Genomic DNA, 27,805 nt, shown 5'->3' with positions numbered 1-27,805 from the left:
CACCTCCAGAACCTTCTTCACCTGCGCCACTTTCACTTTCGGTTTCGCATCCGAGGATGCGTGACCAGTTGGCTTCACTTTCGTTTTCTTCGACGTAAGTGATGGTTCATAAGCGTCCGTGACCGGGCCCGGAGGCGGGGACGTAGGACTCATAGTTAGATCTTGGGTAAGGCCCGAAGGCGATCCCTCGACCTGGGCCGTATGAAGGGGAACAACCCCTGAGTCAGGTTGGGGATGCTCTTCCTCCGAGCTATCTCCCATCGTGGTAAAAGTTTGTTCGTTGTCCCCTACCTCGTCGGTGACGTCGTCAAAGTTCTCCTCACCCGCGTCGTAGGCCTCTCCCTCGGATGCGGGATTAGAGTCCGAACCTTGCACGTCGTCTTCTCCCTCGACATATTCTTGGAAAATGTCGTCAGGCGGGGGCGCCGTGGCCGATAACCTAGCCTGGAGCCTATTGGCTCGACGAATCTTTAAAGTCTTCTTGCTCCTGAATTTCGAACACGCCATGCAGGTGTCCTCGCGGTGATCCGGCGACAAGCAGGTATTGCACACCGGGTGCACGTCGAGGTGCGAGTATTTAGAGTGACACAACGGGCACTTCTTAAACGGAGTTCGCTCCATAACAAGAGTGTAGTACAGGCCCGACCGCGCCGAAAGCACGTGGAAGGGCAGCAAGAGATCGGAGCTGAGAGTCAGAAAGAAACCCGTACGCAACTATACCGACGCCCAGCCTAAAGACCTTTTGGTCTCGAGTAGAAGTTGAACAACTATCGGTTCCGACAGAGGGAACCGAAACACATCCGAACCCAATGGCGGAAAAAAACAATCTGGGGATGGAGGCGATGCCCATGCGCACTGTAGTCCAGGGGAGGAGCCACCTATCTCGTGATACTTCGAAGACTCTTCCAGGACAACAATGTGCAATCATCCGGACCCAACACTAGGTGGCGATCTATGCACAGATATGAATTCAGCAGCCCACATGCCTCGAACATAATGCACCTCTACCTATATGTCCGGCTGAGTCTCAGACAACCCAGGAGAATGGTCTCTGAAGGCTGCAGAGAAGCCCTACTCATGCAGGGGTACCCTCATGTAAAACCCAGCACCCTGCCTTCAGGATTGTTAAGGCCTGCTATAGGGGTGACTTATAAGTTTTAAGTGTAGTAACCTATAAATATAGTGAATCTCTATCAAAAGTAAGTGGTGCAAGCACCAGCTTACAAAGGTGGCAATGGCAGACCAGTAGTTCCATTTTGCATGACCTCTCATGTGTGGCATCATACATGCTTCAGCCCATGGGAGGCCTCTGTGGTGCCTATGCCCTGGGTACATGGGTACCATTTACTAGAGACGTATAAGAGTACCCCAGTATCCAATCTGGAGTGTACCCAAGTACATGTCTAACATTTTAGGGAGAAAGCAGATAGACTGGGGTCCTGTTTAGCAGGATCCCAGTCAGACTAGTCAAAAACCAGCATATACCAGGCCAACTTCTCACACCAACCCTCTGCCACCAGGGTGTTTATGAACATGATAGCAGCAGTTGCTGACCATCCTTGCTAGTCAGAGAAGCATGTTCCATGTAGACTGGATGCATAAGGCGGGCTCACTGTTGTCACAGTCAGACCATCAGCAGACGGTGGACACCATACAGTCATCCCTCTCGTCTGCCATCAACATTCACCAATCCCTTTCAGCAGCCTAAGTAGAAGATTCCCTTCCTAGAGGCCAATCCTGCACATGGTGGTGTTCAGGACCTTTCCATCCCTACATTTGTCAGAGATGGGCTTGCTATTCTATTCAGAGCTCATGACTGATCATGAAGACCTCCTGAAGGTAGGAATAATTTATTCATGTGCAGTTCTAATTCTCCTCCAGGAGAAACCTCAGTTTTAAGCACTCCTCGATCCTCCACAGAGAAATGGCAGAGGAAATACCCTCAGCTCTATCCTCATCCTTAATAAAAAAAAAAGAACGGGCTCAACAAACACGGGCAGGACATGATGGTGATACTAGTGGTATGCTATTCTTTGAAGAAGCCACGTCAATTTTCCCTGACTTTAAGGCAGCAGCCTGTTAGTCAACACTTCCTCTCACCCTTCCTTTAAAAAACATTATGAGTTTTATTTTCACTTATTTACAGTGACCCTTATTTCTGTATATTTCTTGATTACTTTTTTCTTGAAGAAAATGGGCACAACTCAGCCACCATGGCCTTTTATACACTCAAAGTATTTTGTTTTAAGAAACTGGCCTTTGAAAAGAAAAGTGTATTATGTATATTTAAGTGCTCTGGGATCCTGTGTGGATGGGTCAATTCAGGACTTGTGACTAATAATGAAGATTCCCTTGGAGGAGAAGAGACACCTGCACAAGCAGTCTCCACCCTCCGAGTTAGACGGGGAGGTGGTCATGTTGTCATGCTGCATGGAGGAAGTTGGTTCAAGGACTACCAGTCCAATAGTCACTATGATCAGTAACCTGAAGAACTGTTCAGAACTCGTATGACCTTAAACATATGACAAGATTACTATGCTCTTCCTTATAAGAAAAGAAGAAAACACCTGGAGGGGAACATCCAGGGGAGGAGTTGCTGGAGGAGGAAAAAGCAAATAAATGATATATTGGTCATGAGACAGTCAAACAAACAGAAGAAGCAAGTTATATACCGGTTATTTAAAGTACCCCTGTGTTTTATCTTAGAGTTACGTGCCTCCACATGCTTAAATCGTTTCCCATTGTCTGGTAGGAGTATCACTGTGGTTCACAACAGAAATAATACCAAAATGTGTTAAAAGCTGCAAAACATGCCCTTTGTTTAAAAGCCGCCTAACCTTTAGCCAAAAAGGGGAATATGCTTTGAACTGCATTCTCCCTGGAGACTTCCATAGCTCCCATTTCATAGCACAAGTGTGAAAGTACAAACCCAGTAAACCACTAAAAGGGAAGACGAACATCCATGTGTGACTATGAAATATAACAATGCTGGAGAACCGTACTAGAAGATAAGTAACTTGTTTCATCTCCAGCTCAGGAGCTTGTGTAGATTCACATGCTTGAATCAGAATAGTCAACATTAGCAAAACAGTATTATACATCCAATTTACGGGGAAGGAGGGAAAGCTCACCTTATTGGAATGGGTTGCAAAGAACTGGCTGCCCGACTGCCGTTTTTCTCACAGCCTTTACTTCAAAATGGATTGACACTATGATGCTTTTTTTCAGATGGCTGCTCTAAATATGTCTGCAAGCAGTAATCAGGTATATAGAGCTGCAGTTGCTGCCACACCCCTAGCTGAATGCTATGTCACTCTGTACTGAAAGAGGACTGATTTTCAAGTGACAAAGGGTGATACCTCGCTATCCATCTTGCAACCCCCCCTACTTGGAGACAAGACAACCATTCTGTGGAAGGCCAAAATACATAAAATGCTAGTATGTTTGAAATGAGGTGTTTAGTGCTCTCTAAATTGAACTTAAGACCTCTTTCGATGTCCCATGAATTCAGCAACCTTTCATAGTTTTTTCAAATAAGTTTGTTTTAATCATTCAAGTCTTTATGGTGATATAATAAATATCACACAATATTTGTTATTCATTATACTTAAATGACATCTTGTTGGACATTAGGACATACATTTGTACCCACTTCCAACACTAGTCTATGTGCTGCTCTTGTGATTTATATTATCATGCCAAACACAAGAGTAAGGATGCAAATGCACAGGCTGATCGAGGGTTTGACTAAAATTCACACAAAGGTAAAATAGCGAATTGCAAACAAAGAAAGTTAGCAGGACATGCAAGGGGAATCCCTTTTGAAGCATGCTGTGGAAATATGACAGCCAATAGCGTGAAGTGAGATTGAATCTTAGAGCACTATCACCACACTAGGTGAATGTGGTCTTATCCATGAATGAAGTGACAGAGACCCCATCTATTATGAGAGAGCCAAATAATTTATCATTACGACTTCCTAAAAACAGTGAGCCAACAGTTCTCATGGCAAAACATTTAGAACATAGCGCAATCCAGTTAGGTAGCTCTTTTAGCTCACTTTCAAGAAGTACAGAGCGAAAGGGAGACTAACTAAATCTCCTAATGAAGAGACCCAGAGTGGGGTACTTCAAAACTGCCAGTCAGTAAGACCCACGGAAGGGAATAGGTATACAACTGAATCTTTAGGTTCAAGGACAGAACTTGAGCAGAGGTGGGACATACAGGACAAGGATGAAGCATCTGCAAGTACTGTAACCCTTTTCATTTTGGCCATAAGGAGGCACTGATGCAAGTCTTGCGCGAGCATCATTGTGACGGAGCACTAAAAAGCTTGGGGCTGGACCAATTTCCCTGAGATATCCAAGTTGACACTGGTCACATGCATGCCCAAGAATCAAATTCTGTGAAGTCACCAGGGATGGGGGGTTAGTAGACAAAGCAGGAATTTATGTACCCATAAATAAATCACTACATAAATATGTAGGTATTCCTAAAAAAGAAAACGTAACTATCAAGATCATCAGAATTGAAAAATGGAGAACAGAACTAAAGAGCACTGCTTTTGGGACATGAACAGCAGGAGATACACAGATTATGATTACGTGTGGGCATTGATGTGCATACTACTTTAGACGGCACCTGGGCTTCAAAGCATGCAATAGATATACAGATGGTGGGTATATTATAGAAAACATGGCAAATACTGATTTCATCTGAATTGGAATAAACATTACAATGTTTTACTCTTGGAGGACAATGATGAAATTGTACTGTACCGGCCAGAACCCTATATTTGTACTGCAGGATTAAGTGAGGAATGAATGCTCAATTGTTAACTGATGATATGGCGTCACTGCAGTAATTGCTAGTCCTCTCACAGATTATATTTCCAGGCAAGATTTCTAAAAGCATGTCTGCAGCAGATACTTACTTGAGATCCTGCAAAAGGTCCTTTGAATTAAGCATGGTTATTAAGGAGTTGGCTGCAGCAGGAATGATGATTATAGGTGTTCGTGATCCTGTTAAGATCCAAATGAAAAACAATTAAAAAAAAAAAAGACATTTAAAGATTGATGACCAAATAATTATGGGCACCATTGACAAATGCTTTACAACAAATGGAAAATCATGAGAAACTAAAAACACTGAGAATACTCCCAAAAGGAGGTCTCCAAACATAAATACTCACCTTTTTTCTGATTAGGAGGAGGGCGGGCCTGAGAAACTGCGAACAGTAAAAAAGGGTTCATTAATTAATTTCTTCACCGAGCCAAAAGAGTCTTCAGTAATATAAGTTAACAGACTACAAAAGTGACAGAAAAGGACTAAAACATAATAGCCACACTAATTTTCACTCCACATGTCTAACATTTAAAAACAGGTATTTATTAAACATTAAAATAGGCTAAAACAAAATAATAAGTTTTAAAAACACCTGGTGCACAATTTCACTTTTAAAACTGAAGATTTAACTAATTTAGACTAAACATCCCCTTGCGACCTACAGGCTCGAGGTATATTGTAGCACAAACAGTAGAAAGATAAAGCCCTCCTCTGAGTGCACAGTACAAATGGGAGTTGTGGGTATACGGAAGGCACAAACTGAATGCAAAGGCAACTAATAAGAGGGCACTTTTTTTTTTAAGTCAATATGTGGACCAATCAAAGCAATTATTTCTGGGTGAGATGATACCTGAAGCAAAAAACTAGAAGTGTGTTGGAACTGTGTTGGGATGCAGTTCCACATACTTGGTCACACTTTTGAATTTGGTCTTTTAATACTTGTACTTACTTATTTCAAGCCTGATGATGTTGGTGGTGGTGGTATGTTTTATGTTCCCCACTAGAGATGTGTTGTCTTTGTATGGTGGTGTGCTGGAGACTTGAATACAGTGTGTAGCTGATCCTGAAAGTGATTCAGACTTGCAGAGGTTAAGGATCAGCATGGTTCATGTAGTGTATGTTTGATCCAGTCACTTTCTCAGTCATGTGACTGCTGTTGTATGGAAGATGCCTTTATGTGCTGCAAAGATTATTTGGGATGTTAGTGTGAATGAAGGCTTGATGTGGTCTATGAGTGACAGGGCAGTTCTCAAGTTGTGCAGATGGAGATAGCTATGACTTTACAGATAAGGGAGAGTTGGTGCCATGCTGTCAGTGACTTTTTAGTGATATCAGTGTTAAAGTAGAAGTTATTTATGCAGCATCCAAGGAATTAAGCACTGTTGGAAAGTTGGGGTGTTAACCAGTCATGATTATTGGAGAGACATTCTCGTACCATAGCTGTACATATATGTAATGCATGTAATTGTGGTTTAGTGTGACTTAAGAAGCCAAAAAAACTTTATTTAAAAATATTTTAGAGTTTCCTGCCATAAAGTGGCATCTGCTTGGAAATCAGATTCTAGAAAATAGTGTCTTGTGAAAGAAAATCCAGACTTCATCTTCATATTGCATCTTTACAAATATCTGAAATGGGACTATTTATTATCCATGTAACGGTAACCGCTTTCCCTCTTGTGGGGAGAGCTTTGTGTTTTTATGGTGCAGCTTGTTTGATAGCAGTTAACATAAGGAATAAAAGCCACTACCCATCTGGTGGTACATTGTAAGGGGTTTAGAAATCTGGCTCTTTATAAAGTGGACCAAAATGAGGTACACTGTGTAAAGAGTTCAGGCAAACCCGAACTGGTTTATAGAGGCACAAATGATGACCCAAACGCTCTTATGTGGTAGTGAGGGCAAGTAGGAAAGCTTATCAAAGGGTAGTACTAAGCAATTATCGCATGCACAAAGGCAGTAAGTGAGACACAAACTCAAAGAAATCCGACACCAATTTATAAAAATAACACATATTTTGATATGAATTTAGATACCAAGATCATTGAAATCAGGTAAGTACTTTTCAAGTTATGAATTTGTACAGGTTTCAAAAGTTGACATTTAGTGCAATTTCTGGAGCGGTAATGTTATCCTAAGGGAGAACAACAAGTATTGCATTTAGGGACTGGTCAGCGACTTACAGGGGACCCTTCTCCAGGGCTTAAGTTGAGTATGGGGCAAGGTCCAAGGCAACACCACCAGGTCACCTCATACGGTACTGGCGCGACCGGATGCAGAGGGGAATTTTAGCGCCGGGAGCCCTGTTCACTTCAATGGGGAACGGTTTGGTCAAAAAGAGCCAGAGAGCTCAAACTGGGGGGTCAGTAAGGCAAAACCCACAAAGAGTTTCAGTCCTTTAGTTACTTTAGCACATAGGGACACCGTTGGTCCACTTCTCTTCGAGCTGTAGGGCTCGGGTGCAGTGGTGTCTTTAGGCATCGGGTCTGTGCTGCAGGAGACGTTCGCGGTTGAGGAGGACTGCACAAAGAGGCTGTAGGCAGCAACAGGGAGTCCAGTCTAAGTGAACCCAAGGGTGGGCTTAGCCTTTGTGAGTCACCAGACTGTTGGCACCGTCGCCTCCCTCAGACCTGGTCATGTGGGGCGTGGGTGCAGAGCTGATATGAGCGGTCGGGTGGCGACGGTCGGAGATGTACAAATGGAGCGCACATTGGACAGGTGAGAACCCAATTAAGGTCCCACTGATGCATATTGAAAGGAGAAGGTGGGAACATATGTAGAAGGCCTTTGAGGTATCTATTTACAATGTGAGATTCAAATAATGAAGGTTGGTCTGGCAATCGCAGGAAGGCAGACTGGGCCGAAAGGAATAGTTAGTTACCTTCTGTACTGACTTACCTGGTAGAGACATGATCCAGCCACATATTCCTTCCCTTTGAACTTCCAGACATCAAGCTGGATCCAGAAATTTTTTGATAGCAGTACCCCTGCGCGCCAACAGCTAGCACCGGTCAACTCCATGTGACGTCTTGGACGTCTCAACAATCCGACGCCTAAGGCATCAGTTTGTCGTGTTTGCTGCCGTAGCTCTACTGGAATGAGCTCGCAGCCCCACTGGAGGTTCTTTTTTATACAAAGCATAACAAATCTGGATACAAAGGACTACCCATCGAGAGATGGTAATTTTTTGCATAGCCCGACCTTTTTTGATACCCACATAGCCAACAAAGAGTTGATCATCCACCCGGAAATCCTTTGGGCGGTCAAGGTAGAAAGACAGCGCATGCTTCGGGTCCAGGCGGTGGAGTCTCCTCTTCCCTGGAAGGGTGTAGAGGCAGGAAAAAGGTGGGCAGAGTAATAGTCTGTCCGATGTGAAAACTTTAGGCAAGGAATGAGGGCCTTGTTCGAAGCACCGGATGGACCAAGTAGTAAGGGTTCTTAAAAGAAAGAGCCTGAAACTCACTCACTCGGAGATCAAGAAAGGCAGTCTTAAGAGTGAGGAGCCTAAGAGGAAAGTTATGAAGAGGCTTGAAAGGAGCGCACAGAAGGTAAGTCAAAACAAGGTTCAAGTCCCACTGAGGCATTATGAAAGGAGGTGGAGGAAAGACATGAATAACTCTTCTAAAGAACCTCCTTACAATTGGGGACTTGAACAAAGCGGGCTGATCTGGTGGCCGAAGAAAAGCAGAAATGGCTGCCAGGTAGCCTTTAAGAGGGTCCAGAGCCGATCTGTGCTGGGCCAAAGAGAGAAGGAATAAAAGAATGTCAGAAAGAGGCAGAAAGGGGTTCCACAGCATTTGCTGTGCAACATGCCACAACCTTGTTCCATCTGCAGGTGTATACCATCTTAGTGGAGGGACGCCTGGCTGCCAAGATGACATTATAGACTTCGGGAGGAAGATCAAAAGCTGTCAACTGTTGCTGCTCAATCTCCACGTAAGGAGGTGTGGGCTGGACAGGTTTGGGTGGAGGACGGTCCCATGCTGCTGTGACCGAAGATCCTCCCGAAGGGGCAGTCTGATCGGAGGATCGATGGCCATGCTCAGTAGCTCGATGTACCAGACTCTCCGTGCCCACTCTCGAGCCACAAGAATGACCTGAGCCCGGTCGCACTTAATCTTTTTCAGCACTCAGATTAGAAGTGGTACAGGTGGAAAGCCGTACAGGAGGCCGCAGCTCCACTCGGACGAAAAGTGTCGCCGAGCAAGTGCCGTCTTGAAAACTAACGTGCAGAACTGCTGACATTGCAGGTTCTCTTCGGTAGCGAACAGATCTAACCAAGGCTCTCCCCACTGCTGAAAGAGACCTTGTACCATCTCTGAGTGAAGACGCCATTCGAGGACCACTAGACCCCAGCTGCTGAATTTATCTGCCCTTAATTTTGAGAACTTGCCAGGTGTTGAACCACCAAGGTAATACTTGGTGTTCCAGCCATGTCCAAAGGCGATGAGCTTCTTGACAAAGGGTCTACAATCCCACCCTGCCTTGCTTGTTGCAGTATCATATGGCCGTGGTGTGGTCTGTGAACACCTGCACTGCCTTCCCCTTGAGAGAAGGCATGCCTTCAGTGCCAAGCGAACCACCTGGAGCTCGAACAAGTTGATATGGAGACCGGACTCTGCTGGAGACCAGAATATTCTGATCTCTGCCTCTCCCAGGTTGTTGCCCTATCCCAGAAGTGATGCATCGTTCCCCACCATGAGGTCTGGTTGGGGAAGAGATCTGCCTCTGACCCAATCCTTGTTAGTCAACCACCACTGTAGTTGTTGCGCTGTTCCCTCCGAGATCTCGATGTAGTCTAAAAGATTCCCCTGATGCTGCACCCACTGGAACTTCAGGTCCCACTGCAGAGCCTACATGTGCCATCTGGCATGATCCACATGCAGGATGCAGGAGTCCATGATCCCCAGCAGCCTCATGGTCATTCTCACCGAAATCGGGATAGAGGCTAGAACATTGCTATCATAGACCGAATATCCCGGACTCGCTGCTCGGGAGGATAGGCCCAAAACTGCAGTGTCCAGAACAGCTCAGACGAAAGGGAGCGTCTGAGAGGGAGTCGGGTGCCAATTTGGCACGTGGATAGTGAACCCCCATAAAAAGCAGGAGGTCCACCGTAGCCTGGAGGTGGGAGACTACTGCCTGGGGCGAGCACACCTTCAACTGCCAGTCGTCGAGATAGGGGAAGACTGGAACCCCTGATCTGTGCAGATGAGCTGAAACAACAACCATCACTTTCGTGAAAATCCGAGGGGCACTGGTAAGGCCGAAGGGGAGCACGGTTAATTGAAAATGCTTGGGGGCTACCGTGAACCATAGGCAACGCCTGTGGGCTGGATGGACAGGGATGTGAAAATAGGCATCCTGCAAGCAGTTGAGGACACCGAGGTCTAGGATAGAACACAGGCCTTTGTCCTTCATGGGCACCAGAAAGTAGCGGGAGTAGCAACCCTGACCAACTTCTGGCACAGGGACCCTCTTCATAGCTCCCTTGGCCAAAAGAGCTGAGACTTCCTGGTTTCGAAGCGCCAAATGATCCTACAACATACGATCGAAGGATGGGGGCATGGAGGGAGGGGTAGTCTCGAAGGGGAGGGAATATCCCCTTTGTACTATCTGCAAAAACCACCTGTCTGACGTGATGGATTGCCAGTGGGGGAAGGTGATGGTGAATCTGCCACCCACTGGACGCTGATGGCCCTGGAAGGTTATACTAGGATGGTTTGAAGGCTGCTGCGATAGGGGGCGTTAGGGATTGGCTCCCCGCTGGTTCCCAGACTCGCGCTGCTGGGTCCCACGGCCATGCAGGGCCTGGGCAGCTTGCGTGGGCCGGTGGCTGGACTGGGTCGGACATTTATTTTATTTTTGTGTTTTATAGAGTGCGAACTTGACCCGTGAGGGTATCAGAGCGCTTTACAAGGTACAGTGGTGAACAAAAACAAAGTTTAAAGTGCAGAGAAATACATAATCAACAGCTGGGATTGCTAGGGGTGAGGTGCTAAGAACAAAGTGAGAGAGGGGGATACAGGAGAAGGTTAAAATCACAGTTAGTGACAGTAAAAACAAAGGTCCCACGTATTCTAGGCAGAGAGAATGGTGATCTGGGTGAGAGGCAATAGACTTGGATTCATCTGTCCCAAAGTGGTGGATGAGGGCAGGCCTTAGATGAGGAATTTACCCATGAGAAAGGTTTTGGCCTCTTTTTTGAAGCGTGCTAGAGAAGGGATTCTTCCGATAGCGGGTGGGAAAGAATTCTATATTCTTGGTGCTGCTCCGGTGAAGGCCCTATTATAGGTTCTTTTTTTCTGAAAGAAGGCAGGTTGGAGTAAGAAGTTGCTAGCGGATCAGGAGTTCCTGCTTCCTTCAGATACCACTAGTGTCTGTGCAGGGGAGTTTGTGTAAAGAGCTTTATGTGTAATGCATGCCAGTTTCAGCTGGATTCTGGCCTCTAAAGGGAGCCAGTTCAGCGTTTTCATGTGCGGGGAGATGTGGTCAAATTTCCTGGTACATGTGAGTAGTCTTGCAGCCACGTTGAGACAGGCTTTTAGGGGTGCCAAGGAGATCATGGGTAAACCTGTAAGGGTGGAACAGCCATATTTAAGTCTAGAGATGACTAGTGCTTGTACTGCCATTTTTAAGTCTGGAGCATCTATGAAAGGTTTCAGCTTCCAAAGGTAGCTCAGGTGGAATCTGGCAGCTTTAGCTATCAAGTTAATGTTATCTCGAATGTTCAGGTTACAGTCGAGTATTATGCCCAGGGATTTGGCAGAGTCTACAACAGTCGGCGGGCAGTTCAGGGCTGTGATGGCCTTGATCCACATCTGAATGTCCGGATTGGCTTTTGAAGGGGAGATTAGGAGATATTCAGTTTTCTTTGCGTTAAGTTTGAGTTGGTTATTGGCAAGCCATTGGACAGTCCGGGAGAGGGGATCTCCTCGAGCGAAGAGATATTGATGTAAATTTGGGTATCGTCCGCATACATATGGTAGGAGATGTTGGCGGTACGAAGAACTTCAGTGAGTGGCTCTAAGTAAAGATTAAAGAGGGTGGGGGACAGGGTTGACCCTTGAGGGACGCCAACCGTGACCGCGGAGGGTGCAGATAGATTGCCGTTGATCAGGAATCTCTGGGAGCGGTTGTGGAGGAAGGACCTGTACCATTCTAATACCACGCCATCCAGACCCATCCTGAGTTTGAGACGTTCAAGTAGTTTTTCATGGTTGACCGTGTCGAAGGCGGAGGATAGATCAAGGAGGATTAGAAGGCAGGTTTTGCCTTGGTCTAGGTCTTGAAGGGCATCTTCCATGATGTGGAGCATAGTAGTTTCAGTGCTGTACCCTGGTCTGAATCCTGATTGGAAGTCGTCCAGTAGGTGGAAGTTGTTGATATGCTGACTTAGTTGTTGTACGCACTTCTACAATACTTTGGCTAACAACGGGAAATTGGAGATCGGTCTGAAATTGTCTGGGGAAGCTGGATCCAGTGAAGGTTTTTTCAGAATAGGGAGGACTTGGCCAGCTTTCAAAGGGTCCGGAATCGAACCCTGCTGGCAAAGGCATTGATTATTGCAGTCCAACAGGGAACAATGGATTGGGAGGCGGCAGCGAAGAAGTTAAAGGGTAACGGGTCACGGGTCATTAAAGTGGGTTTAAGGTAGAAAGGATTTTGGAGATGGAATCTTCGTTATTGAATTCGAAGTCAGTCCAGCGGGCTTGGTTTTAAGGTGCTTAGGATGCTCGGTAATTGGATGGGGTGTGAGGTGGCTTGAGGCTAGCAAGAGAGAGCTTGGCAAGGTGAAGGAGATTCATGAGGTCCAGAATGGAGCTATGAATGCTCTGGGTGAGTTTAGCCGCTCTGGAGTGCTGAGTTTCAAGATCACTACAAGCTGGGGGTGCTAGAAGGCAGGGGTTCACAGGTTCAGGAGCAGTCCTGGGGGCATGTGGCAGTGGAAGGGGAGATAGATTGGCTTGAGCTGACTCCAGGGTCTTTGGAGGAGTACCAAGCTCGCTGTTCTAGTGGATGACTGGCGGGGAGGTCGGAGGTCTAGGGGCGGTTTTGTTAGTGGTGTTGGAGGACGAACTATAAGGGTAAGGGTGCTCAGTGGGGGAGCCATTAGAGGGCTAGCTCTATCAGATACAGGAGTCTTTGGGAGTGTATCAGACTCCCCGTCAGTGGGTGGCGCTAGGTGGGAGGAGATCAAAGGTGTAGGGGAGATTCTGTATCCAGGGGCAGAAGACGTGTTTGGGGGGGGAATAGGATTACCAGAGAAAGTGGCCCTCGGGAGGTCGGTATGTGGGTGGCTAGGTATGTTAGGCTGGTAGGACAGCGGGTCATTGGTATGTGGGTGGCTAGGTATGTTAGGCTGGTAGGACGGCTAGGTCATTGGAGCGGGTGTTAGTTCCCCAAACAGAGTCGTGGACTTGATTTCTGAGGATGGGGAAAAGGTCTGCAAATTTGTTGAGGTTATTGGTAGAGGCTTGGATTAGAACAATGACGTTTTTATAGAGGGTGATGGTGAGGTCAGCTCGCAAGATAGGGGAGGGTGCTATTGTGTGCTTGGTGCCATAAGGAATGTTCCTGGTTAAGCAAATATTGAGAAGGTGCGCATGGGTTTTGCGCCAGGAGGCGATTCTTCTAGAATAGAAGATGAGGTCATTAATGACTGCCGATGTCAGCGCTGTAGCGCAGGTCGGATATCAGCGTCTCAGGGTGTCTTTTTAGGGTGGTGTGCTTGAATGATTTAGAGGCGGTTTTTGAGAGTTTAGGGGGGGTAGATTAGGATGTAGGACTTTTCCCCAGTTGCAGACAGGCCCGGATCTGGCATGTTGGTAAGGGTAGGGCACTATAGAAGTGGAAGGGACCAATAGGCAGTAGAGGGGATGGCAGAATCCAATATCTGATATCACGTGATGGAGCTATAGTGGCTGAGGTAGGTCTCTCAGGAATTATGCTGGTCAGTCAAAAGGCAGGGCGACAGCTCAGAAATGTCTCGGCCTTTCAAAAAGCAGGAGATGAAGGAGTCAATAAAAGTGAGTTAAGTTGAAGAGAAAAAGAAAAAAATAAATATATATATTTTTTTTATATTTATATTCTTTTTTTCTCCTTTCCCTTCTTCCTTTCCCCTTCTTTCTTCCTCCCTCTTTCCCCTATGGCGTCAGCAATTAAAAGTCAGGTGGGTCTTCAGTATCACTCGCACATATTGGGGGGTAAAACAATGTATATGCAAAGAGTATTTGTGGCATTGCTATCTTGAAGTCAGGCACCGTGGGGGGATCATTAATGTCTTTCACCGTCGCCATTTAAAGGTCAGGCATTGGTCCGATGGGGGGGATCCACAAAGTAGCTTTAGACAGGCCAGTCAGAAGAAAAGGCAATCTTCCAGGCTGCAGAGCTGGAATTAGGAACACATTTGGAAGTCCTCATAGGCGGTATATTAAGGAGCCTGAGGCAATTAGAAATGCAGACAACAAAAAAGGGGCTGGGCTGTTCCTAAAAAGAGGAAGGGACAGTCACTAGGGTGCAAGGGGTAGTGCTCATTGGAGAGCTAACCCTGGGTATCCATTGTGTTGGATATAATGGCCTCACACACCCTTGCGAGTGTCATGCTTCATCATAGGCAATGCTCCTCGTTGGGTAGGCGGTGCAATACCCAACGGGCACACCTCTAAGAGGGGCTCTTTATCGGAGATCTTTTATCCAACTGCATATGGGTGAAGTGTGGGTGAGGGGCCCGAACAGAGTAGACGGTGTGGGTAAGGATAAAATGAGGCACAAGGTACCGGAAAACAATTTTATTCTGGTGGTCCTCTGCCGCAATTAAAATAAAGATTAGTCTGTACTCGCTGGAACTTAAGTTTCCAAGAGCTGGACAGTACTAAGGGGGGAAAGGTGTGGTCAACATGTTTCTCGCTTAAAGTTCATTGACACGCGATTCTTCAGGACCTAATATATAACAAAACTACTATCTACAGAAACAACCTACAAAAGTCAGTTTACAAAAAGCATACGAGTCGTACTACCTGTTTAACACCTGCTTTTGCCTAGTGGTTAGAGTTATTAGGTGTCAACAGTACCCGGCAGGTGTGACATCAGGGGAGAAGCCATTGTAAATAAGGTTCATATTGCCTGTGTCAGTGTATTTCACGCCTACCCATCCCTGCCGGGTTCCGATAGAAATGCCCTATGAGCAATTTCAGGCGCCGCCATTTTGCGGGGTAGACAACCATCCATGGGCCATAGGCAGTTAAAAGCCCAAGAGAGGGAAGAAAGAAATACCTGGCACGGGATGGGAGTAGCGGAAGGTGCCCTTTCCATAGCCACGAAAGACGGACTGCAGGGATGGGAAGATGCAGCGAGGCCTAAGGGTCGGGCTGTAGCCCGAGAATCCTTAAAACACTCGAGCACCATGTCCACGTTGTTGCCAAAAAGGCGAAAGCCATCACAGGGCATGTCCAGCAAGGTTGCTTGAACATCTCCAGAAAAAACAGACGTCCTCAACCAGGCGTAGCGCCGCAGGGCTACCTACATGGCAACTTTTCTGCTGCCCAGAGAGTCGCCGGTATCCAGACCACAGCAGATTGTGAATTTTTCTGCATGTCTTCCAACCGCCACCGACTGGAAGAGAATGGCCCGGGCCTCCTCTGGGCACAGATATGACTTATGCAACTGTATCCCAGACTGTATGGGTATAGCGGCCCTAGACGCATGCGGTGTTCACGGACCACAGCGCCAAGCTGGAGGAAGAGAACATAGGCTTCTCAAGATGGTCCAGCTTCTTAGATTCCATATCTGGGGGTGTGGAAGGGAATGCGCCCTAGGAGGAAGGAGCTTGGACCACCAAACTCTTGGGGGAGAGGAAAATGGGATCGCCTGGAGCCGGGCGGAGGGCAATCATCCTGGGGTTGGACCAAGTGCCCAGAAGGCCGTCCGTGAGGGCTTCATTGAAGGGCAAGAGGGGTTCAGGGGAAGTTGCCGCTGGTTGAAGCACCTCTGTCAGGAGGTCGGTCCTGACTGCCACTGTAGGGAGCTCCAGGCCCAAAGCATTGGCTGCCCTACGCACCACCACAGCTTCAGTCCGGTTCTTCCAGCTGGTCTGTTAAATGGTCCAGCGACCCCTCCCAGTCCTAATCACCACCCTCAGGGCTTTGGAACACTTTGGATGAACAAGGGAACAAAAGTACCCTCCGGTGTCGGATTAGACGTCCCAGGGATGAGGATCGGGACGGCATCGGCCGGGGGCACGGCCGGTACAGTCGTCGCTGGGATCAGCACCAGAGAAGGTCGAGTAAGGTTGACCGGTGTTGATCCGGATCCAGGCCTGGATCCATGGGGACCCTGTGGTGCCAGAGCAGTTGGCATCAAAGACCCAGGGCCCCCAACCGGCTCCACGGGGCCTGAAGGTACACCAGCTGAGTCGGGCTGCCCAAATATGCGGTGGAGGGCTTCGTAGAACATACAAAGCTAGGGAGGGGATTACACAGCTCCCGGAAAAGGGGGAGGGGCGGAGCGGTCACTGAGACATGCAACGGAGATTGAGCCTCAGAGCGACGACACTCCAGGTCTCGCGTCGCGTCAGCCAACCGGGTATCACAAAGCTCGAACAGATCGATCCGGAGCTTGGCTTCTGTCGGAGACTAGAGTCCTCTGATCTCCACCTCTCCCAGATGGCCTCCCCAACCCAAGAGGGACGCATCAATCACTACCGTGAGATCTGGATGGGGAAGGGAGAGGGGTCGGCCTCCGAACCAAATCGTAGTTTGTCAGCCACCTCTGCAGGTGTTGAACCACCAGGGATATGCCGTCGTGTTCCAGCCGTGTCCAAAGACGCAGGACCTCTCGACAAAAGGTCCCCAACCCCACCCCGCCCTGTCTGTTGTAGTATCAGCAGTGGTGGTGTCAGTTAACACCTGAACCAGCCTAACCTTGTCTTGAAGGAAGAAAGACTTTCAATGCCAAGCAAATCACTCTGAGCTCCAACAAGTTGATGGGGGTTTCAGATTTTCCCAGAGATCAGAGTCCTCTGAGCTCCACCTCTCCCAGATGACCGCCCCAACCCAGGAGTGACGCATCTGTCACTACAGTGTGGTCTGGTTGGAGAAGGGAGAGGGGTCTGCCACTTACCCAATCACGGTTGGTCAGCAATGACTGCAAGTCCTGTGCAGTTCTTTCTGAGATCTAGACTATGTTGGAGGGATTTCCCTGCTGCTGCGCTCACTGGAAATTAGAGCACCACTGCAGAGTCCACATATGCCATCTTCCATGTGACACTAGCAAGATGCTGTAGGCCTTGAAGCTCAGCAGCCTCAGTAATTCTCAACGAAATCCAAGATAAAGGCTTAAACATCGGTATCACAGCTGAATATCCTAGACTCGTCATTCAGGAGGATAGGCCCAAAACTGTACTGTGTCCACAACTGCTCCGATGAAAGGGAGCGTCTTAGAGGGAGTCAGGTGTGACTTTGGCATGTTGATGGTGAACCCCAGTAAATGCAGGTCAGCCTAGTCTGGAGGTGGTAGACTAAGCCTGGGATGACCTCGCCTTCAACAGCCAGATGTAGAGATGGCAAAGACTGGCTCCCCTGATCTGCGCAGATGAGCTGTGACTACCACCATCACCTTGATGAGCACCCAAGGAGTGCTGGTAAGGCCAAAGGGGGCACGCTGTGAATTAAGTGCTCATGGTCTACCGTAAACCTGAAAGTAGTGCGGATGAGTAGACAGGACAAAAATGTTAAAATAGGCACCCTGCAAGTTTAACGCTACAATCCAGTCTCCTGGATCCAAGGCTGACATGGTCTGAGATAGAGTGAGCATCTTGAACTTTTCCTTTTTGAGAAAGGAGTTGAGGGCTTGCACATCTAGGATAAGACGAAGACCCTTGTCCTTTTTCAGGACCAGAAATAAACGGGAACAACAACCTACTTCTGGCATCGGAACCCTCTCTACGGCTCCCGTGGTCAAGGGAGTCATGATTTACTCCTGAGGCAAAGTCAGGTAATCTTCCATCAGCCGGCCGTAAGTTGGAGGTATGGATGACGGGGTAGTCGGAGGTGGGGTTGGGTGTGTTCTACGAGTACCTCCTTCGGATTACCTGTAGAACTCAGCTGTTCGAAGTGATTTACTGCAAATGGTAACTGGCTGCCCATTATCTGGAAGGGCTGAACTAGGAAGGGTTAGAGGCAGAGGGGTTGCGGGGTGAGAGGTAGTGAACCAAACTCCGACCTCAGGCTGCCCGAACCACAGGGTCGGAAGGACCCGCACCCAGAACCGTGTAGAGGTTGCTGAACTTCGGCAGTCTTGTGGCTGGGATATGGCTGGCACAGTGGAAAGCCTTTTCCGTACCCAAAAAAGGGGCGAAAGACAGACAGGGGACCTGTGACCACTGAGAGGCCCAAGGACTAGGCCATACCTCCTGCGTCCATAAAGCACTCCAGCGCCATGTCTGCCTGGTCTCCCAAGAGACGGTTGCCATCAAGGGGCAGGTCAAGGAGAGAGGCCTGGACATACCCTGCACAGCCAGAAGCCATCAGCAAGGTTTGGGATCCAATGGCCACCGTAGATGCAATCGCTCTGCCCTGCAAGTCGGTCGTGTCGAGACCAAAACAAATAGCAAACTTTGTTGCGTCTCTCCCATCTGATACTGCTTGGTAGAGGATGGCCCAGGCCTCCTCAGGGACGTCTGGAAGCACTTGTGCAACCGTTTCCCACAGGGAGGTGGAGTAACAGCCCAATAGGCATGCAATGTCCACTGACCACAATGCAAAGCTGGAGAAACAAAGGTTTATTTTACCCCAACTGTCCAGCCTCTTGGATTCCCTATCCAGTGGTATAGAAAGGAACGCACCCTGGGGAGTAGAAGCTGGGATCACAAAGCTCTCAGGGGTAAGGTGGCTGATGAGGAAATTTGGGTCGCCAACAGGGCGATGGCGGCAGGCTATTATCATTCACAGGAGACCCTGTGCTGGGCTTGGACCAGGTTGCCAGAAAGACATCTGTTAAGTTCTAGTTGATGGGCAGCAAAGGTTCCGACGAGGAGACACCTGACTGCAGGACCTCTGTCAAGATATTCGTCTTGACTGCCACGGAAGGGCGCTGAAGGTTCAGGACGTCAGCTGCCCTTCGCACCACCCTAGCTTATGATGCTCCCTCCTCTATAACCCCGGTAGGGGCAGAAAGCTGGCCAAAATCTGGAGAGTTATCTGGCCTCACACAATACCTCGTACCAGTCCATTTCCTGATAAGCCTTGTCTTGTAAAGGGTTCAGCGACCCCTCCCAATCTTCCTCCATTCCAAGCATTTCAGAATAAGGCTAAGGAACTGACCTAAGGGTTCTGTCAGTACCGGTATCTGCACCGGCAGGTGCTGATCTGGCGCCAGGTAGTCTGGGATGAGAATGCAGCTGGCACCCCCAGTGGGCACCAACGGCGCCAGTGTCATGGACAGCATTGAAGAAGGTCAAAATGGCATGACCGGCGTTGATCCGGATCCAAGGGGGGCTTGGGGGATGCGGGGCAGCAGCCCATCTGTGCCGGAGCCACTGGCGAGGAACCAGATTAAGTACCCTCTGAGCCTCCGGGGCCCGAAGACACGCCAGTAGGGTCAGGCCACCATAATATGGGGCACACAGCGTCGTCCGACAGATGAAGTGTAGTCGAACCACACTTCATCTTCTTGTGGTTTTTTTTGTGCTTCTTACCGTCCGACTTGATTACTTTGAGAGGGAGGATGAAGTGGTGGGACTCCCAGAGAGATGCACAGACCTTCCTCTCGACTGAGACCGTGAACAAGACCTTCGGGGAAAACGTCAGAGTGCCGAGCACCAGGCAGCAAGCAGCTTTAGGGACGACTCCCTCAAAGCTTTCGGAGCTGTAGTCCAGCAGTCAGAGTACGAATTAGAATTGTGGTTGATTTGCAGGCACCAGAGGCAAACCAGGTGTGGGTCATTCACCGACATGGCTTGGTAACTGGCACCGCGCCGCTTGAATCCTTGAATCTTCTTGGACATAATAGGAAAAACCTACACACCAAAAAAAGGGGTCGACAAAATGCCAAAATAGCCTGTTAAAAAGTGATAGAGGGTAGCTCTTCACGGATCTGAGCTAGCTGGCATGGCAAGAAAAGAACTGATGTCAGCACACAGAGGTGGAGCTTATACAGGTGGCACGGATGTCAATGGCTCAAACTACGTTGATGACGTCACGCAGAGCTGACCGATGCCATCTCCTAGCGCAGGGCTATTGTTTGAAGAAAAATCTTCTGGATCCAGTCTGACGCCTGGGAAATTCAAAGGTAAGGAATCTGCGGCTAGATGTCTCTACCATCAAACACCCCATCATCAGTATCTGATAAAGTAATTGCAGGTGCCTAAATCCCCATGTCTTCGTAGATACTCCTGGTTGGGAACTTCAACTGTGTATTGGATCAAAGCCAGTCCTTGTTCTGACACTAAACCCCATATGACTTTGGCTCTTCACCAGACTATGAAAAGCTTGACCCTGGTTGATATCGGGCACGTCCGAAATCCACACCTGCATACATTCTCATGCTATACGCCCTGAAACCGGTACGCATAGTCAGCTTGATTATTTCTTTGGCACATAAAATACAGGATGTACACAATCCGGCCTGCTACATTTCAGTTCATTCACAGTCAGATCATTCACAGTTATTACTTGTATACTAACTGGAGGGGCATCCTGGGACAGCTTAATATTGACTAATTAATTGACCAGGCTTTTGCTGGAACACTTTGGAAAACTTGTGTCCAATTTTTTTTTGTAGGTAGAGTGTGGTCTCTTGAACACAAAGGACGCGCACTTTCAACTAGTACCACAATTGGTTTTATCTTTCATTCAGTTGTTTTAGTTGCGTGTTTCAAAGGAAAAGTTTTCACACATTTTTGTGATCATGGTTATTATTTTTATTCATGAAGCATTCTTTTTAGAAATTGTTGTCATTTCCAATACGAAGTTCATTTGCGAACAATAGTAATTAGCGACTTTACATTATGCCCAATGCATTTCGGGTTGTCAAGGAAAACCCTTCCTCAATGTGTGAAAACTTTTCCTTTGAAACACGCAACTAAAACAACTGAATGAAAGATCAAACAAATTGTGGTACTAGTTGAAAGTGCGCGTCCTTTGTGTTCAAGAGACCACACTCTACCTACATACTATTAAGGCACTGACAGACACAGTGTAACAAGGACTGCGCCGACACAAAAACTGAATACTATCTTTTAAGTAAAGGGCGCACGAAGATACCAGCTAATTATAATTTTCAATTTTTTTTTTTAGCACAACTGGAACAGAGCCGGCAGAAGAGCGGTGAAGTGTGACACAATGAAGGTATTATTGCGAGGAGTATGTATTGCCACTACGGTCGGTATACGTCAAACCTTGGAAGAGCACATGATACACCAGGCGGCAGAAGTAGAATTGCTCGAAAGAGCATTGAAAGCTAATACAGAGACCGTGGGAGATTGGGACAAGCAGTGTCACAGAATATGCGAATTCTGGGACTAATTCGAAAAGCATGTACATAGTGCGGGCACCGCCGCTGGTACATGGAGGGTGATAGGGCGGGTGAATGCTGGCATGCTTAATCAGGGCAGAGAGTGAGCTGCAGTCCATATTAGTGATTCAGGATAGGGATGGGGATATATTGGTTTAGTGTTGAACAGTTAATAAGCAGATGGCCATCAATGAAGCTGTTGCCACACATCTGCCGGAGGTCTATAAGGAGGAATCTGCAGGAGGTCTAGAAGGAGGCCCCGTGTGAGACCCCAGCTGATACATTATCCATTTATTTGCTAGAATTGCTGTTGCAAATCTCTCTCATGAAGATCGTGAGCAACTAGAGGCACCACTGGGGAAACAGGAACTACTGAATGCAGTGAGATTCACTGAAGTCTGCTAAGGCGCCAGGGGGCGATGGGCTCTCCGCAAAGTTTTACAAACTCTTACAAGAAAAATTGATAGATAAGCTGATCTTCCTATACACAGAGGCTCTGGAGAGGGGTACCCTCCCAGATTCTATGCAAGAGCTCCTAATCGTTATGCTGCCAAAACCAGGTAGGGACCCCCTTGGATGTAACCTCCTACAGGCAGCTTTCTATGTTAAATTCCATGCCAAAGTCCTGGTAAAGGCCATCAACCTCCAACTCATCGAACACCTGGAGAGAAACAACCTACTGGACCAGTCCTAAACATGCTTCAGAGTCAACCACAGCATGAGACCGCTCTGATCACTGCTACAGACTACATCCACACCCTACTCGACATACAAGAATCAGCCACCCTGATCCTGCTGAACCTCTGCAGCCTTCGTTGCAGTCTCCCACCACATACTTATTGCTATATTAAGGCCAGATTGTAATCACAGACAAGATGCTCAGATGGATGGCATCCTCTCACAGGGTGCACCGAGAGGGTCCACCTCGCTTCCTTTATCTCGCAAGCAAAGCACACTATCTGCAGCATCCCCAAAGGGTCATCCCTCACCTCACCTGACACCACTTGCAGACATCATCAGATCGCACAGCATTAACATCTCCTACGCGAACGATACACAGCTCATCCTCCTGCTCTCGGTGAACCCCACCTTGATGAAAACTAAATTCCACAACTACATGAAGAACAAATCAGCCTTGTCGAGAGACAACTGCCTGAAGCTCAATATGGACAAGAGTCAACTTCTAATCTTCGTCATACACACGGCCCTCTGGAACGACTCCTGGTGACGTTGGAACTCAAACCCACCCCCACACCTAGCATCATCATAAGACAGCAAACTCTCCATGAGGTCAATGCAGTCCCCTCAGCCCGTTTCCACACGCTCTGCAAAGTTTTCAAGTGCCTCTTGGACTGCACCAGGAAGACTGACACAGGCACACTGGAATACGTCAAGCAACTCTATGTAGGAACCACCACCGAACTGATGCAAAGACTCCAGACGATCCAGAACGCAGCGACCGAGCTTATCCTCACCTGCCCAAGAGGACCCACATCACCCAGGACCTGAAAGACCTTTAATGGCTTGAGATCCAGAAGAGATGCCAGCTCAAGCTCTTGACCCACGCCTACAAAGCCCTCCATGACCAAGGACCTGCCTACAAGAACCACTGTGTGTGTTTCCGACATCCCAGGATCCTTCGCTCACCTTGCACAGATACCTCGCATACCCCGCTGCCGCTCAGCAGGACTCGCCCACTCCCATTTCACGGCCAAAGCCTGGCAGTGAAATGCCAGGGTTTGGCAGCACTCTCGCTGAACCACTTCAGGAAAGAGGTAAGACCTGGCTCTTCGACTTAAACCTGCAGCAAGCGCCTGGTTACCCTCTCGGGTGACAAGCCACACATTAGAAGTTCAACCTGATTGATTGATTGAAATGTAGACCAGAAAATCCTTAATTATATTTTGGCGGCTGGGTCACTCCCACACCTGCCACATCTGATACATATGAATCATTCAGGATTTATCCCACAGAAAAACACACAAAGTAACTTTAAACTGACCCATGTACAGCATGCTCCAGAGCTGAAGACTCATGCACTTGCCTCTCTCAAAGTTCAACGAGCATTGCCCCAGTGAGATGAGTATATCCAGAGTGCTGGACAAAATGGGATTGGGCCCTACCTGTACTAACTGGGTCCAGCTGCTTTAAGAATTCCCTACAGCCAGGGTCAGAATGGGCCGATGTGTCTCGGAGGTATAGACTTACAAAGAGGGACCTGTCCTCCATCTTTGTTACTTTTTGTCATTGCAATGGAGCCCCTCGCCTGCAGACTTAGACAAGCTGTACATAGTTAGGGAATACGGGTGGGCAACACAGAGCATATAGTGTCCCTCTACTAATGACACATGATGATGCTGTTAAAGCAAATGAGGCAATGATCCATCTGAGACAACCAGGTATTTCAGACCCAATATTACTTCACATAATGCAGGAGTTTTGGGAGCACTCGTGATTGTCCCTGTTCCCACGGAGACTCCTGGCCACAGTTGTGGTTGACCAGCTCCCGAAGGCGGGTTTGCCCTGGAGGGTGGATAACATCAAGTACTCGGCATGCAGACTATCCATGGGGTACATCAATCATTTGACTTGAACATGGGCAGAGTATTTCAGATTCGGTGTTCCTCAATTACATTATGGAATACACTACAATCCTACTTGAGGGGTCAAATAGCACTAATCTAATTAAAAAGGTGGTTCTGCCTCTGTATTGGTAAATCTTGCCGGAGGTCATGCATGAAATTCCACATGAAGTTTTTGGGAGGCTGGACACCCGGTTGGTGGAGCTCCTCAGGGCTAGGAGGTGATTTAGAGTAGGCCTTGCTACCCTTAAGAGGGAATGGGACAAGGGAGAGATGGAGCTCCCTAATCTGTAGCACTAACACTTGGCAGCCCAACTGCAACATGCCATACACTGGCTAGATGGTGACCTAAATTGAGAGAGGTCTTTACTCAAGGGCACACAGAGCGGGCACTAGGTGGGATAACTGTTGTAGCATGGCTGGGATATCCATTCTCCTGGTTGGGCTTTGGGACAGAATGTTCAAACTAATCTGCAGCACGTCCTATGCCCAGTTAGATATTTGGATTTGCGCCTATATAGTTGACCTTATGGCAGTTGATAAATGGTAGTTCCGTGGATGTTTAATGTTATCGAACCTTTACCCAGAGAGGTCTTTTGTCACTATGCAGGAGGCAATGGAATCTTCTGGTATAGGTTGGGGGCAATTTTTACAATATGCTAAAATAGCCACAGAGCGCAAATTATGGCGGACCTTCCCTGAAGCCCCGATGCCTTACAAACTTTGGTGACTTTACTAGCTATGGCAGGAGGACGTCTGCTTATCACACATTTATACAGGGAGCTGCGCGCAGACAGCGGACTACCACCCGTAGAGAAGGCCTGGCAGAGTAAGTGACAGGCCAATCACTCCTAAAGATTGGTTAAAGATTTATGCAGGGGTCCGAAGGTGTCCATTTGCCCCAGATTCAAGCAGATCTAATAAAATACTGTACACATTATATATTTATCCCCTAAGAGATTGCATTCCATATACCCCATTAGGGAGAAGAGCTGTCCCCGCTGTGGTGCTGTGACAGCAGATTTCCTGCTTATGCTATGCACTGTAACGGTCTCATTACTTTCTGGACTTGTCCCATATTAAATATTAGGGGCTGGGACGTTCCCTAACTAGTCCAATGTTTATTAGGACGGATCCCCTATAGTCATAAAAAGATTCTGAGCAGAAGAGACACGATTTTGGGACTCATAGTGGCAAATCGGCGAACAGTAGGAAATGTGACCTAATTGAGTAGGGCCACTGTTGAAGAGGCACATATGAAAAAAAGAGCAGGGATGTAAAAGCTGCCGATGCCTTGCTGGCCTGGTGAGCCAATCTCTACTAGAACCTCCTGAGGAGGATGACCCAAAGGGATGGATAGGGATTTTGTATTAATGTCTGGCCAAATGTGTCCCACTCCACTTGACTGACTTCATGAACCGGAACTGTGACTGTGATATTTGTACAACTCACTGGAAGCCAGTTATTTCCTTTTGCAAATTTGAGGCTTGCCGATTGTAGCCTGTACGGTGTTTGTGTCCTTCTGGCGGGGAAGAAATGTTATTCTTCAAAAACTGTAAGCTTATACTTATTACTTGACGATTTTCCATTACTGTTATTTCACTGCAAGCTGTAATGTGTTAGACCTGCCAATGAAAAAATAAGCACTTAAAATAAAAAAAATAAAAAAGAGAATGAAAAGTGTGTTCTTTAACAACCCTATTTCAATGAAAAATAGAAAACGGTTCTATTGCCGATAACGCTTGTAACTCTGTGACCCTTCTAGCGAAGGAGAACGGCAATTAAAAAGGCAGATTTTCATGAGACACTGCAATGTAGCTCTATGAATAAGCTCAAAAAGAAGAGCTTATCAACCTTTAAAGTACTATTGAGCTCCCAAGGGGGAAATGGCATTTTCAATGAAAGGAAAAACCTTTTTGAGGCATTCCATAAAATCAATTATTATTGAAATCTTAAGGAAAAAGCTTGCTGTGGTGACTTTCTATATGCCCTTATAGCAGCCAGGTGGCCTTTAATAAAAGAGATATGCAGTTCTGATTTGGCTAGGTACAGCAAGTAAGGTTACTGTAGTGGTCATTCTTGGGATGAAATAGGATTGTGATCTTTACTGTGACCATATACAGAACCTCTTCCATTTTATTGCCTAGCATGATTTCATTGGACGTTTTGCCTCTTTTTGTGTCTTTATGTATTCCTTAGGAAGTTGTAGCTGTCCGTACTGCTCAATTTAAGGAGCCATGCAGCTACATTCAAGGAATGTAGGCTCTTTGTTCGATCGGACCCTGAAGTCTGGTCGGATAATCTGGTCTGCAAGGTATTCCTCTGCGATGTACTATTGACTCGTCAAGGAAGTCTCAATACCACCAATGTCTCGGCCAATGTGGTGCCTTCAAAATCATTTTTATTTTGCCTTTTTGTAGTGTTCTAATTACCAAACATCCAAGTGGGATCCCAGAATTGGTGTAGACCATTAGCGTTGAGCAACTGATCAAAAGATCAGTGACCACTGAGTTCCCTTCTGGTTCCCTGGACAAGACTTGTCTGCACTTTTTGTTTTTTGCAGTGACAAAGTAGGTTGAGAATTCCCATCTTTGAAGAGGTTTCGTCTGACTTTGTCGTTCAGCACACATTTGTGGTCTTCCTAGTGATGTCGACCGAGAAAATCTGCTTCCTGCTTCTAAGGGCCTGGGATGTGTAAGACGGTGAGTGTGATCCGTATGGACAATGCTCATTGCCACAGTGACTGTGCTTGGAGAGACAACTCTTGATCTTGTTCATTTCCCTCTGCATGTTGGTATAAACCATGCTGGAGGGGTTGTCTGTTTAAATCATGATGTCTTGATTTCAGAGCTGGCAGAGAGAAGCTTTAAGGGGTAGGTGAAACGCCTTCCTTTCTAACCGATTGATGTGGTATGTCTCTTCTTCAGCCATAGAAAGGCATCAGATTGTCAGTTGACTGAGGTGGGGTCACCTCCCTGAGACGTATGTTACTTTCGGCTGTTTTGGAAGTTTCCAGAGGAATACTCCTTATTGAGATTCTGATTGCTGCACTACCAACATACAGCCTGGGTTTAAAAAGATTATACGGTCCTCTTACTTGTCTGTTCTGTGACCACTGATTCCTGAGACACATTGGGGGGGGTCCATATATAACCTTGCATCCGGGACTATGTATATGCCGGATACTAAGAGGAAAGCTTCCTTTCAAGCTGTAGGTTTGTCCCCTCCCATCCAAATATTTATTTAGGATTGATTAAACTCTCTTCCCTGAAGCATACATTTTCTCTTTTTGTATCCATTTGTATTTATTTTCACTAGCAAGTATGTGAGACATTGGATTGGCGGTGGCTTTGATTTTTCCAACCGGATACTTAGACCTAGTCTCTTTAGCAGTTGGGTCGTAGATTTTAGGTATTGAGTTTTCTTTTATAAACTATTTGTTTAAGTATGGGTAAACAAATATGTTCTTCCTTACATGAGCAATTACAACTGCCTTTCACTTTAAAAAGGTCCAGGGCGCATATTTTAGTGCCAGTGAGAGTACTGATTGATACAGAACATCTCCTACAAGAAATTGCAGGCATTTCTTGTGGTGATCTGCAAATAATATTTGAAAATATGAATACATCTATAATGGTGGAGCACCCTAGAAAAATATGTCACTTGTATTTGTATACAAGTTCACCAAAAAGAGAATAAAGAAATGGCACAAGAGATCAACACAAACAGTCCATATTCTTTACAATATACAGTATTCTTTAAGCGTTTTTGGTTGAGAATTCTTTATTCATTTTTTTTCTTTAGTAAGCGACAAACTTGGATCTACCCACTGTCCTGGTTCGAAACCAGGGAACCTTCATTTAGCATCT

General features: G+C 47.0%; 1 protein-coding gene across 1 annotated transcript in view; it reads right to left on the bottom strand.

The window, feature by feature from the left end:
- The window catches only part of CDC73 (cell division cycle 73), a 754,132-nt gene that overhangs the window by 132,054 nt on the left and 594,273 nt on the right, over positions 1-27,805 (bottom strand). Inside the window, exons 12-13 of the mRNA XM_086964560.1 lie at positions 5,192-5,227; positions 4,934-5,021 (exon numbers count right to left, since the gene is read on the bottom strand). Coding sequence (XP_086820686.1) covers positions 4,934-5,021; positions 5,192-5,227 — 124 coding nt within the window. The remainder of the gene's footprint in view (positions 1-4,933; positions 5,022-5,191; positions 5,228-27,805) is intronic.

This window comes from Lissotriton vulgaris, chromosome 1_1 (genome assembly GCF_964263255.1).
Source record: "Lissotriton vulgaris chromosome 1_1, aLisVul1.2, whole genome shotgun sequence".
NCBI classification, from domain to species: Eukaryota; Metazoa; Chordata; class Amphibia; order Caudata; family Salamandridae; genus Lissotriton; species Lissotriton vulgaris.
The sequence above is the reverse complement of the archived record's forward strand: the minus strand, read 5'-3'. Positions and strand labels throughout refer to the sequence as shown.